General features: G+C 34.4%; 1 protein-coding gene across 1 annotated transcript in view; it reads left to right on the top strand.

Annotated features, from left to right (window-relative positions):
* RYR2 (ryanodine receptor 2) overlaps window positions 1-14,651 on the top strand; it is a 384,696-nt gene that overhangs the window by 94,756 nt on the left and 275,289 nt on the right. The window contains exon 2 of the mRNA XM_066546800.1: window positions 1,577-1,696. Within this exon, the coding sequence (XP_066402897.1) occupies window positions 1,577-1,696 (120 nt within the window). The remainder of the gene's footprint in view (window positions 1-1,576; window positions 1,697-14,651) is intronic.

The following is a 14,651-nucleotide window of genomic DNA, read 5'->3' on the forward strand; positions in this document are numbered from 1 at the left end:
AATTTAGTCTAGTTAAATTATTTGTGTGAAGTAAATGGAACAAATGAAAAACTAGCTTAATTCAGGATAAATGTTTATGGGTGGCTTCAAATGATTCAGTTCAATTTAAATTCAGGCATTCATTTAATTTGATGAACTTTTCTGAATGTCCCTCTGTAGCAAACTGCCTATAAGAACAACTCCTTTGGTAAACATTCCTGCTTTAATGCATGCATTTTTCAAGTCATAGCCTGCTTCCAGTTGCACACTTCATCCTGTAGTTTTATTGTTCTATTTATTGAATTTTATTTACAGTGTTCAATATGTCCTCTTCATAGTAATTAATTTGAAATTTATTATTGGAAACTCATAAATGAATTGGCAGAATGCATAGAGAGATGCTATTTTTTCTATTCTAAAACAAAAAATCTTTGCTAGAAAATAGATTCATTGCAACACAATTTTCTTTCTTTAACTGGAACCATATTTCTACAGAGATTCTTAAGCTGCTGATTGTGTTACTTAAAAGAACTGTGATTTAAATAAGGGTCTGCCTCTGTTTTTTAGGGCTTGTTGATAAGATCTTTTACTATTACTACACAGTAAATAGTCTTGTAAAATTTTAGTTAATACATATTAAGGACTAAGGAACACACTGTTTGCTTTGCTGTGTACAAGATATCATTGCTTTCTCCTAGACCTTCCTTTCTTTGAAATACTTAGCAGAGCCATGGGACAGCTCTCCCAATAACTTATTTTCCCTTTTAATTCTGAGTATTTCCTGTCTGTCTTTATATGCTTGCACATTAGGATAAGCACAGAGCACTTAATAAAAAAGTTCATTAAGTCTATTAAACTCAGTATAAGATAGTGGTAGTACTTTCTCTGATTAGCTTCAGCACTCTGCTTAGTCATCATACTTTTGTTATCTTCTATCACAGTTTTTCTTGCTTGCAAAGGTCTCAGCAAGTCACCACACCTCCTTCTGTTAAGAAACTGTGGGTAGTTCTCTCCACAGCTTTTACAAGGAGCAGCAGTGAATAGGCACTAGCTTTTTGGAAGTAAAATCTTTTATTTATACAAGATTATGCTTTTCAACTAAGTGCAAAAACCACTAATTTATGAACTATTTGTACAAAATGACTCTGAAGATAGGAAGAATATTTTTTCCTTATTTCCTTATTTCTTTACAACCTTCTAAGCAAATTGCACTAACTAGAATACATGCAGTATATACAAAACAAGTTAATTCACATGTATATGGTACCCATCAATTAACTGATTTGAAGCTTTTCTACTTCTTTGCATTGTATGGCTGACCTATGAAAGAAATACTAATTCCTGTGTACTTTGTGTGTAGTTAAAATAAAACTCCTGCTCTGACTTTTATTACCAGGATAGGTAAACAGAAAAAATTCTTTTAATTGATTTGCTCACATTTACAATTCAAAATAAAAAAAATATGCTGGGGTTTGATTCTGCTTGTGTTCAGGGAAAACAGTTTGTGCATTTAACAATTATTTTCTAAAAGCTTCCATAGGTCTTACTGGGTCAGAAACATAACCCTAGTTCTCTTTTTGCTTTTTCTTTTTGGTAGGATGATGAAGTGGTTCTGCAGTGCACTGCAACCGTTCACAAGGAGCAACAGAAATTGTGTCTTGCTGCAGAAGGATTTGGCAACAGGCTTTGCTTTTTGGAATCCACATCAAATTCTAAGGTACCACTGAGTGTTTTAATTGTCATTTCATGTCACAAAGCAACAATAGTTGTAACATTGCTTGCTTTGATGTAATATACACAAATCTGTGGAGGAGAAGGGACAAATCAAGTCTATCAAGAATAAAAGGAATATTTAATGCCCATTAAATGAATAATTTTTCCTTTGTCCTTTGGCTGGAGTCTAGTGTGGTGTTTTCAATTGATTTTAATTTACTTTAAAACTAGTTAGCTGCAGAAGACCACCCCAAATAATATGCTTGTTATTTTGCTTGTCTGAACTCAGTTGCAGTAAGCCACAGAGCAACTTGTGTATTGCAAATTGAGAGACAAGGTGATTGCTCTGATTCTAACTTCACAGAAAAGAAAGCGATTATTATATTTGTAGCAAGTTTTTATTCTGTGTCATTTATGTTGAAATGGTTATTACTTTGAGACCTGATTCCCTATCTGAGCATAGTGCTACTATCAAAATGGCCTCATCTAACACATTTTATCTAAGCCTCCTCTAACTGTGGTATATATGCAGTAGATAGTTTCAAAAATAACTATGCTGTTTATTGCAAAGAAGGGGTTGTGTTTCACAATCACATATGCTCAAATAAATATTATGAAGACAAAAATGGGCCTCCTGAGGGCAGAACTGGTTTTGTGGACAAAGAAATGGATATACTTGGACATTTATTTCATAGAAAGGAAAGAATGTTGTTTAACATACTTTTTTCTTTAGTTAAAATATAAATATTCAACAAGAAAATATAATAAAGGTAAAGCATCTGAAAAGACATCTAGAAAGATTTAGAACAAAAAATGATGGTTATCTTGCCAGCTTTCATAACATCACTTTGATTTTCTCTGATACTTCACAGAGTAATGCTTCATTTTCTGTCTCATCATTTTGAATGCATTATTCATAATAATAAATTTTTCACTAGGATATTAATGATTCATTATAATAGCAGTGATCTTGATGAAGTAATTCATGCTACTCTGTTTTAAATGAATCTTTTTAACAATAAAAATGTCCTAGGATAGAAGTGGTTGTAGTTCTATTTGCCTGTGAGGCCTGAAAGATTTATTTAATGAACTTCTTATCATCCAGTAGGTCTGGATATTAGATCTAGTCTCTCTCTTCCCATATAAAACTCCTGAATATTCCTGTCTTTGAGGAATACAGTGTAGATTTTAAATCAATTTTGTATGCTTGTTTGCTGATGCTGCTTTTTCTCCTTGTTTTATGAAACAATCTGTATTCTTCTCATTCTTCATGAGCTTGGGGCTAAAAAAAACAAACAAAAGAAAGCCCATGCAGCTCATCTGTGTTTTAATTTTTGAGGGCTGACAGTTGCTAGGATGAACTCATCTGAAGTCATTCGTAGATATAAATACTAAGGGAGCCATAAAATTATCAAATCCTTAAAGCAAAGTTGACTATAAATAACAGTAAATAAATTTATTTTTTATCCCTCATGTCTGTATCTGTAGAATGTTACTGTTGCATTATATAAGGAGGAACATAGGAAATATTCAAAGAGGTGTGATAATCTGAAAATAGTTCCAACAGAATTCTTGAGCCTGTTAAAATGCATGTCTTAGAGACTGTTTTCCAGGTAGAGTGGGATTGTGATGCCCTTTAATGCAAATAGAAGTGGAGCATCTGATTTACAGGCAAGGATCAAGGCTAATAGACTTCAGCTATCATCTTGGACTTGCATTTTTGAGAATGCTTGTTGCTGTGCTGTGCTTTTCTCCAGTGTCTTTCAGGATGTGGGTCCTCACGGTGTAGCTGACGTTTTATTAGCACAACTTCTTTGTGTGCACTTTCCTGCCCCAGGATCACGAAATAACTCACACTATTTAAGTAATGGTCAAATTGAAGATATATCTTGATAAAATAATTTGCTAACAGTGGACTATTAATACTTATCTCTGTACAGCAATAACACTGGGAGATAAGGCAGAAGATTAATAGGCAAAGTAAAACAAGTTCACTCACCTGTTCCCATGAGCAGCCAGGTGTTCATCCTGAGGAAAGCAAGGCTTTACTGTGAATCATGGTGGCTTATGAAGACAAATACTGTCATTCTGATCACTCCCTGCTTCCTTTTTCATCTTCCCTCCTGAGCATGAGGTCATATGGTCTGGAATATCCCTTGGGTTTGTTGGAGTCTGCTGTCCTGGCAATGTCCCCTCACAACTCCTTGTGACCTCAGCCTGCTTGGTTGAGGACCAGAAAGGTCTTGTCATTGAGCAATTTGCAGCCTTGCACTAATTGACCCTATATACTGAAGAGTAAGATAAGAGATAAACAAGACATCAGGTCTAAATTATGTGTAATTTTACTAAAAGGAGACAGTCCTGCATATAAAACATACAGGCTTGCCCAAGATAGACTCATGACTACCTCATCTGTAGAGGTATAGTAGCTCAAGAAAAAATATTTCTATATCAATTTCTACCAATTTCAAAGTAAATCTGTCTCAAAAGAGATCTTCTAGGAATAGGTTGGAAGTGTCAAGTGTATAACAATATTAGATTTATAAACCATCAAAAATTTTTAACATTGAAAAAGCTGTAGCAGCAAGAACAAAACCCAAGGAGGACATGCTGAAGACAAAATTTAAAATGCTTACTTTCCTCATCTCATGTGATTATTTCTTCAGCAAGTTTTGTCATATATATAGCATGAATTTTTATTTCATGAAGAAGAAAATAAGGGATGGCTGTCTTCAGGAAAAAAAAAGGCAAAAGTCTCATTGTCATGGTTTGACCCCAGCCAGCAACCAAAGCCCACAGAGAGTGCTCGCTCACTCCCCCAGTGGGGTCAGGGGTGGGACCAGGGAGAGAACCAGAAGGGTAAAATTGAGAAAGCAGAAAAGGCCTTGGCTCTGTGCAAGACCTGCTCAGCAATAACAAAAACATCTTTATATTATCAACCCCGTGTTCAGCACAAATCCAAAACACAGCCCTGTACCAGCCAGTGGGCAGAAAATTACCTCGACTCCAGCCAAAATCAGCAGACCTGTAAACTTCTGTTTAGGCAATTGTCTATAGGTAATTTTGCTTTATCATTGCTTGCTGTACTTTTAAATTCATCCCTTTTATTAAAACATGAATTAACTTATCTCAAGATCAGTGAGATCTATTTCTTTACATTTGAATGTTAGTTGTTGCTTTCTTTATATAAACATATTGGTCATAGGAGGAAGTCTCTTCATTAAAAGATGATGTTGTCTTGCTAGTGAAGTAATTTTTCTTTAGACTTAAATAGTGCATAGATTGCTGAAAAGGAAACAAGGTGGAACTGTGTTTTAACAGCTTCTGAAAACTATTCCTGTCCATAGTGCAGAATGAAAAATATGAGGCTCTGGGTCAGTCACAAAGGTGGTGTTGATCCCTTGTGAATGACTGCAGAGCAGAACACTGAAAACTAAGTTAGGCTTTTCTAAATGGCATAAGGGTTTGGGTTTTTTTCCTGTTTCTATGGCAGGTGGTAAACTCTTATTCATTTCATTATGCCCTGAGGTATGGCCCTACTTTACATCATTAAAAAGTACTGATAAAAACTATGTGTGGGGCTTTTTTCCCTCTTGAAGTCTCTCTAATTTGAACTTGAGAGAGGGGAGGATAACATAGTGAGGGTTTTTGAAGGTCTAAAAAGGCCACCCAATTTTTTTTGGTGGTTTTTTTTTCTCGCCTTCATTTAACTTTTTGAAGAAGGCAAGAAGGCAGTGCAGTGTGTGATCCTATGGTTTGATCTTTTTTACATATACTAAGTTTCAGTGCTGAGAGCAGAGTCCAGAAACTGATAATAATTCTATTTGTAAAGTTAAGGAGGTATTTCAAATGGAAGACTTTGATAACTTATTTTCCATTTTGCTTTTGAAGAATCTCTTCTGTATCAGAGCAGAATGGTTCTTCAGACTTGGCGTATGCCAGTTGGTTGTGAATTCTGACTGCATTATCCAGAGTATGTCAGTGATGCTCTGTTGTTTGTTGGCCCCTAGATGCTACTGTTGTGTAAGGAAGTAGAAAAAAAGCCTGATGGTAAGAGTGACATATTGCTTCTTGTGCTGACAAATAAAAATAATTAGATTTTTATCTTTGCCCTTTTTTTAGTCAAATGAATTGGCTGGAGCTGGACAGGTGGCCATGCTTAAAGGGAAGAGGACAATGTGGGGAGGGTGACTGGAGGCGGTTATACCTGGCACAGACCAGGCTACATGGAAGTATGATTCTTTAGGTATTTATGCAAGCTGTGTCCATGCCAGCAGTCAAATTATGTATGGATGTGTCTGGAGAAGGATGTCATCCTGAATGGTGGGACATTGGCCTGAACTCCTGTACCCTGATTGCCTCTGGGAGAAAAAAATCTTTTCTCTGTTTGTCTTCCAGAACGTAAGATCTGAAGGCAAGGGTTGCCTTCTTTTTTTGTCTTTTACAGCAAACGTATTCTCAGTGGCCAAGACAAATAATCTGTCTCCAGAGAGACTGGGTCTGAAATTCTCTCTGACAGCTGAGAAACAGTACCTGCATTGTGCACAGTTTTTGATTGTGTAAATCCAAATAGATAAAAAAGCATGTGGTGTCTATTAACATATGGATGCAAGCAGATACTTTTTGAGCAGTCAAAAGTTTGGTTTGTCCTCAGAAATTAGATCAGTGTTGTTTGCTTGTGTTTACATTGGGTCATTCTCTGAATATGTCATTTAGTAAGGTGGTTGGTGGAATTTTTTTTAATGTAATTGCTGTGGTTCATTTCTGTACATGAGTTTCCACTTCATCCTTTTCTAATAAGTAAAAAAATTTGTAGCTGCACCTCTAGGGCCATTTAAATTGCTTTTGTGTCATATTGCCAAAATGATTATTCCCTTTTAATGATAAAGATAGCATTTAATCTTCTGTTCAGAGGACTCCATTTAGCCAACTTTGACTAAAACGGGTGATTTAAATAATTTAAATTGAGAGAATTTATGAATATTTGCACATTACTTGGCCTACTTGGCATACATAAATTAGACACAGGTAGATGAAGTCTTCATAGGTGTAGATCAGACAGGATTTTGTTCAGTGAGTCATTCTTTCTCAGTAAAATGCTCTCTAGGAGTAATGTAAATAAAAACAGTGTGTTTCACAACATTTTATATAGTTTTATGCAACATAGGGTTTACAAATTTTTGAAAATTATCTTTATTATTTATGTATATCCAAATCAGTTTTTACTTCTTGTAACTATTGTATGAATTTTGAGCCTAAATGCAGATGGGTAGTTATATTCATCAGACCTGATTGTGATCCTTGCAATTAGTCCCAGAAACCAACATAAGTTTATTGAGATGGAAATTAAACAATTTGAAATGAACATGAAACATTTGGACTGTGAAAAACACTATCAGATCTCCATGGCTGTAAAGCAGCAATAGAAATATGGCTTTTATGTCAGCTGAATATTGTGGGCATTGGTCCTAGGTATAGTAATATAGAATATTTGTACTGTCACCTGTAACTCAGGTAGTTTTTAAAAAGAAAACAAAATGTGTCATATCAAGCAGGTCACCAAAGACTAAACAGTGTAATCATCATAGATCCGATCTGTGAAACCTTAGTATTTTCATTTTTCATTATATCTCCTGTTGAAGCAGATATTTGAAGTTTTAAATTCACACAGGAATCGATTATTTCTGATCTTAAAGAAATGTTTTTTATCAAATCTAGTTTTGCCTGAGATATACATTGAGTTTTAGCTTAATAAGGCATTATTTGCTACAAAATTTGAATTTAAAACTCTTCCTATCTTCAAACTACATTCATGAATGGAAAAGAGTTTCTTTTTAAATGATGCTCACTTACTTAATATTTTTAAAAGTAAGACATTATTATAGGCTAGTTTTCTGGTTTTGGGGATAACCCTGAATGCTTAATACTAATTATTTGGAACCCATGGAGTTTTATTATAAAACTTTAAATGTACTTTAATGTATTGTGTACTTGGGATTTTCTAGTCAAAATGTATTTTAGAAATATGTAACACTGTAATCGATAAAGCACCTGGGAAAACACTTCCAAAGGAAAGTTCTGAATTCCTAAATATGCTGGTAGAGTTCATGACATGTAACCTGAACATACAGTGACAAAAACTGAAAGATAGAATCAAAGTAATATTGTAGGTCAGTTTAGTTGATGATAATACTCCAAGTGATGGCACTGAATGATAGGATAGTGCATATGATATCTATGCAAGCATTATGTCTGCTATTGATGAAACAATGCAAGAAAGATTTCAAAATCTCATTTTTTAAAATATTAGTGAGTTGTTTCACACTATTAGTGACATAGGCCATCCATTCAAGAAACTTAGCCCAAAGTTATAAAATTTATGAAATTTAATGAACAAAACATGAGTTGTAATTTCTCCAATTTCTCCAGATGAAATGTGGTTTGCAACTTTCATCATTATCTAAATGTATGTTAAAAACAAACAAACCCTAAATGTTTACAAACCCACATATAATGTATAATGTTTGTAAACATTTCTTTGTTTGTGTAGGGTTTTTTTTGTTGTTTTTTTTGGTGTTTGTTTTCATTTGTGTGGTTTTTTTTTTTTTTTTTTTTGTAGAACAGATGTAGGAATTCCACTTTTGGTCTAAAATAAGTGAAGAAAACCTGAAAAATCCCATTAAATCAATTTTCCTTTATAACTATATATCCCAGTAACTGTTTAGGCATCTTATTACTTAAAGATTAAAATGTAAAAAGAAGTAGATATTATGCTGAAAAATCTTGTCTGAGATATGGCTGTAACACAAACACTGTGATCAAATGAAGTCAGATATGTGGTATACAGTCCTGTAATTGGTTTGGTAAGTTTCTACAGGCTTCTAAAAGCCTTCCAGTTTGCTGTGATTTATTTCCTGAGTCCTAACATTTTTAGCTCAGTTCCTAGTAAAAAGGAAAGTTGCTGTCATTGCATGATCGGTTTATCTATTTGCATTTTGAACAGTCTGTTCAAAGCAGTGCCTTCATCCAAGTGCACAGTTGATGGCTTCTGATGGTTGGGTTTGTCTTTTCCCCCATTTAGTATATAAACCTTGTGACTCTTTAATAATCTTGGGACTATATGTTAAGGACTACAAACAGATTACTCGTCTTCACCAAATGCAGTAACTGTAGTAAAATACAATAAGAAAGTCCTTGAAAGATAAATAAGTGATATATAGAGGAAATCAAAAATATTTTGAGGTAGGAGTTCTTATTTGGGTACATTCATGTCTGATGGGAGTTTGAGTGCTGGTTTTTCAGTGCAAGCTCCCCCCAGAAGCTTCAGGCTTGCTGCCTTACCCTGGGAAACTGAACATCACAAGGTTACACAGCTGGCATGTTCTGCCAAGTCCCCCGGAGCTCAGCATTTTAAATATTTTCTCTGAAGGGTTAGAGTGAAATGTACTTCATTAGTACATGCAGAGTAGTTACAAAGCAGTCATTTGAGTTTTAATTAGACTGATATGCAGCCACACATCTGAAAACCTGAAAAAACATTAATAAATCTGTGTTTCAAGCTAAGAACACATAAACGTATAAATGCTTATTTTAAGCTTTTCAGATGAACGTTTGTCTAAAACAGCAGTTCCAAATTAGCTTTGTACCGTCTTTGCACTTTAAGTCATGGTATTGCTACTTTGTACTCAGTATTTTTAAGAACTGTTAGTCTAAATTTGGTCCAGCAGACTCTTATGAATAATCTTAGCCCAATGGGCTCTCAGAAATTAGGGCAAAGAAATGTGGCCTATTAATGAGAAAATCTGTGTTTGAGGTATCTAATATTGATCATATCCGAAACAAAATGGAAAAAAGAGTATAAAATATTTTTTTGTTTATGTCTTAAGACTTTTTGAGACAGATCTTTTAGGTTGTGATTTTTAAGATTTTAGACTTTACCTCCTGTTTACTTCCCCATGAAAAAGGAGGAAGATTATTTGTGCTTTTGTAGCAACTGACAAATGCTGTAATTTGTTATCATAAAAAGAATATTTTCATCAATAAATTGAGAGTTTTAGTTTATAAATAGTCTGAATTGGATGAGCGAAGTTCGGCCAGTGGAAGTAGTTTGGAGTTTGAAGATGTATGCTTTGTGACCCTGTATTTGAAACCCAAATGCAAATTGTTTTAGTAACTTTCCTAGTGCTGACTGTTGGGTTACCATATACAAATACAAGATTAACTTTTTATGGTTTCACAAACAAAAGAACAGTTGCTTTATTTTGCATTAAAAAAAACTCAGGCCAGATGGTAAAATAAGTTATTATGCTCCTGAAGATTTTGTGTAAATACTCAAGGTTACAGTTCAGGCTGCTTTTCCTGAGTGTTTAATTGTTTCTGAATAACTGCTGAATGTCTGCTGTTTGTTTGAAAACCTGTACATAATAGAGATGAATGTGAATATGTGAATAATGCTAATGGATATTATGGAGCTTTAACTCCTTCCAAGTTCTCTTTTTCTTCCCTACGGGATATAAAGAATATATTTAGGAGTGGGAAGTTTATTCCATCTTCCAGGTATTTGTACTCTTGTCTTGGCATATTTACGAAGACACCTCGCACAAAAGTGTTGCCTTTTTGTGAGCACTGACTTTTTACGTGTGATTAAAAATCAGGAAACTAATGTCACTGGGCTGATTTCAAACATCTGATACAGTCTTCCCTTAATACTTCAAACTCTGCTTCTCTCCCACATCTAAATGTCTTTTAATGATAACCTGAAATTCTTACATCCCTGTTTTCTTGGTGTTTCTCCTAGTATTGACCAATTATATTTGCACAGTACAAAGTTTACAGCTGGCGATAAGGCAATAATTGACAGAACTGCAAATTAAAATAAAGAGTTGTTCAAATGGCTTTAGATAATGTAGGATGAATTAGTTTTGATAGTTTAAGATGCTTTAAACAGCCAAGGTATGTATTGATCTTTAAAGGAAACAGCAGGGACAAGCTATTTCTACATGAAGGAAAATTGCAAATCCGTGACATTTTGAGTACTGCGAGAGAAAAAGAAACAGGGCTAGCACAGGACTTGCATGAGAAGGTTGGACAGAGGTCCCAGAAAGCAAACAAATATTCTGCTCAGTGCAATATGAAATACGAACTGACTTTCTAAGAAACCATTTGAGTGCCCATTATTCAATAAATTAGAAAGCCCGTCAATACAGAATTTCTCTTTCTAGTGTATGTAAGTTGATTGAGTATTAGCAAATAAAAAGGCCAATAGAAATTAAGTCAAATTGCAATAAGGTCTTATTTTTAAATAAGAAACATGCCTAGTTTGATTAGCTGTTTTAAGAATAAAGCTTAATAAGCTTTGAGTGCCATATTTGATTTGGTTGGTCTGAAGTACACTAACAATAAATTAAGCCTCTTTAGGCTGATACATTTGAAAAATGCATCATAGATTAATGACTCTGCAAGTCTTCATTAGCTCAAATTGGCAAAATAATTCCTTTTTGTTTTGCGTGTTTCTGCCTAATTTATCATGGAGGTGATACACACAACTGTCTACATAATTCTTACTAAATTTTTTTGTCTATAGAAAGGAGAATTCCTTAGAATAATTAATGAAAAAAATTGGTTATTTTGAAGAACTTACAATTATGTGGATTTTTTTGGTCTGTTTTTTAGAAAATAAACCAATACCAGACAATTGAAATGTTATTTTAAACCCCAGCATAGACAGGGACCTGAGTAAGGGAGTGAAACCTTTCCCTGGGTAGTTGAAAGTTAAGTTATTGGCAAATTAAAATTAGAACCATCTAGAAAATGATATGTGCTTGTGTGTAATAGGTGTCTGCAAAGTTCTGTAGTTATCTTTTTATCTGATGTCAGAATGTGAAATTTTGAAGAAGATGATCTTGACTCTCTGATAAGGGAGGAAACTCCAGGTTGGTCAATGATCTAAACGAATGCCATACTCTCATGTAGGGGTGAAATCTGTGAACTTGTTATACTCCTCCTCATTATACTCCTCACTGAACATGTATTCAAGTGTAGCAGGAAAAAAAAGTCCACAGGTTGTTTAGGTCCTTGAGACTGTCCTTACCATATCTAAATTTTTAAGCCTCTTGCTTTATTGCTTCTTGCATAATTCACTTCTGAGGCAGGTGGGAAATGCGTGTGGGTATTTCTGTCTAGACAGTACTTTGTGGAAGCTGTTTGTTCTGTGTGTTACTGAATGATAAGTAAAAAATTATTTAAAGCAGCAGTTGGTTTTATCTTAACAGCTTAGTAGCAATATTTGGGCACCCCAGACCAAGAAAGAACAAAATTTGAATATTAAGGATAAATTACTCTTGCAATTGTTCTATTTGATTTTGTAGTTAATAGGGCTGTATACTAAAACAAGTGTTTGTTTTCATATCATGCAGTGGATGTTCAGATGTAGTGCCATGCCCAGGCAAGCGGGGGCTTTATATACTTAGATATTGATACATAAGCCGCAGTTTCTAAGTATGCATGGTTAGCTTTTTTTTTTCCAAAGAGATATTTATTCCTGAAAGTATTATTGCACTTTTTATCAGCAGTGGAACCTTGTCAGTATAAGCCCTTAATTCCCAGGAATTTTCCTGGCAGGCAGTCTTTGCTTTTAGGACTTTTCAAATCCTTCTGTCCCTGGCCCAAAGTATCTGCTAGAGTCTCTCTTGAACTGCAAGAACTTCATTATTAAATATAGATTTTTTTTTTTTTACTAGAAAACTTTCAATATATGATTCTAATTGATTTGCTTTACACTTCAGAGGTGGATGTATATATCTTCTAAGGTGATGTATTTTTTTAAATATAATTTTAAATTGTCTTGCCCAGGAGAGAGCTGATGATGCATCTCCTTTCCTTCATTTAAGGGCAAGTCAGAGGTGAATCAGAGCATAAACTCCCAGTGCCCCATTGAGCAATATTTGATTTTCTTAGGTACACAGGTTGACCACTGATTTCAGCAATGTACAATGGAAAATATAATAGTTAAAACTTACAACAAAATCCTAAAAAGTTAAAATTTGATGTCTTATGTTTTTTAGTTGACAATTTATGAGATAAATAAGCAGATTTTACTTTTCTTAGACATAGTTTTTCATGTTTACTGCAACATAGATGAATTGCTCATAACAGTTCGTATTCTGGGAGGACTAGTGTTTATGTTATTTGGATGTACTTTTAAATGTGAAAATTCTACTGTGAAGATTTCAGATATGGGATAAATTTAACAGTAAGAGAATCTCAGCAAATAATGGCCTATTGGTTATTATGCAGGGGCAAGAACTTCCACTGACACAGGTCAGGCTGTTTCACTTATTACAGGCACAAAACATGTGCATGTCTGCCCTCTTTGTTTGATCCTGAAAGGTTACAGGGTTGCTACTTAGAAATATGACTGCTGTAATGTGTTTGGCTTATATTAAATCTAGTCAGGGATTAGGAAGATTTTCCTTTTGGCTATCTGGTATGTTTTTCAGAGAGGGACAAAATAGTATTTTATAAAGGTCATCTTTCTGATGCTGCAAGAATTAAGGGTAGAGTGCTTCCTTCCAGGTTCTAAAGCAACAGTACCCTCCCATGATAATAATCATTCTAGATTTTTCCATTACTCATTGCAGTAGCTACAAATACAACATAATCTCTAAGAATAAAAGGGAACAATAAAGTTTTGAATTATACACATAAGATTAGCATAATAAGATAGAATTTTCAACATTAATATGAAGATAAACAAACCATGTTTTTAATTTGGATGTGTGCCTAGACCCTCTGTAGTGCTGTTGATCCTATGAGCTTTTCTTATTTTATTAATCAGCATGAAATTTTCCTAATTACCTTAAAAATTAACACATTTTCACTGCACTAGGGTGATACACTATTAATTAAGTTCATCTAAGCTTCTGGCTACAGCAGCAAATGTTGTGATGGAAGTTGAGCTGATTGACCAAGTTTATCCATCAATGCTGAGGTGTAGTTGTATGGCTCCTTACCTAATATCATTTCTATCTGTTGCAAAGACTTTTAAATTTTCAAAAAGGAGATAAAAAGGAAACAGCTCTCAGTAATGTAGATATGTGGGACTTATGTCCTTAGGTTAGAAAGGAGACTAGAGGGAAGAGATGGAGGGTAAGAGGAAAAAGCCTCTTATCCATTTAAAGATGGAATGTATGCAGCCCTTAATCTATACAGAAAGCAAATACCTTACCAGGAATTATAGCTTCCAAGTGATTAAGATAGTCTGCTCTGTTAATAAAATGGCCTCAAGACCTTTGACAGATTTCAGGATCAAAGCTATTTCCAAAGAGCAAAAACTGAAAAATTGTAAGATGAAGCTCTGTTTTCAGCATAAAGGAAAATACTCTAATTGTACTTTAGTAAGAATATCTTAAGTAGAAGTAGATTTTTTTAGGGATTTTGAAAGAAGATTGTGAGAAGGAAAAACCCCAAGTAGCAGTTTCCTTCTATGCCTTCAAGTTTGTACAGATTAAGTTTCAGGCACACACAATTTTCTTTGCCAATGAGCTCTGCTACACAGTGACCAGCAGATGACATTTCACTCTCTGAAAATGAAAGTGGGGAAGGAGTTTTGTCTTCACTTCTGTGCAAACTAATAGAGAATAAAAACTAGTAACTCCCTGTAATCATACAAAAACTCCTGTAGAAGAGTGTTTGATGTGTCAACAGAAAGTATGCTCAGTGTATCAAGGTTTCTTCCACTGCTGGTTTTATTAAATCTAATGCTTCCCTTATGGGAGACTTCTGTACTCAGGGATCTGGACAAGATGGTAAAACTTTATATATGTGACCAGAGAGAGTATTTTTAAGAAAATTAAACCAGTTGGTTGTTTAGGTCAGATTAACAAGGAGATCAGCATGTGGCATAGGAAACCAACACAATTCAAGAGAACCACTGAGGACATGGACCTGTCTTGTATTTT

Source organism: Molothrus aeneus, chromosome 3, assembly GCF_037042795.1.
Source record: "Molothrus aeneus isolate 106 chromosome 3, BPBGC_Maene_1.0, whole genome shotgun sequence".
Taxonomy (NCBI): Eukaryota; Metazoa; Chordata; class Aves; order Passeriformes; family Icteridae; genus Molothrus; species Molothrus aeneus.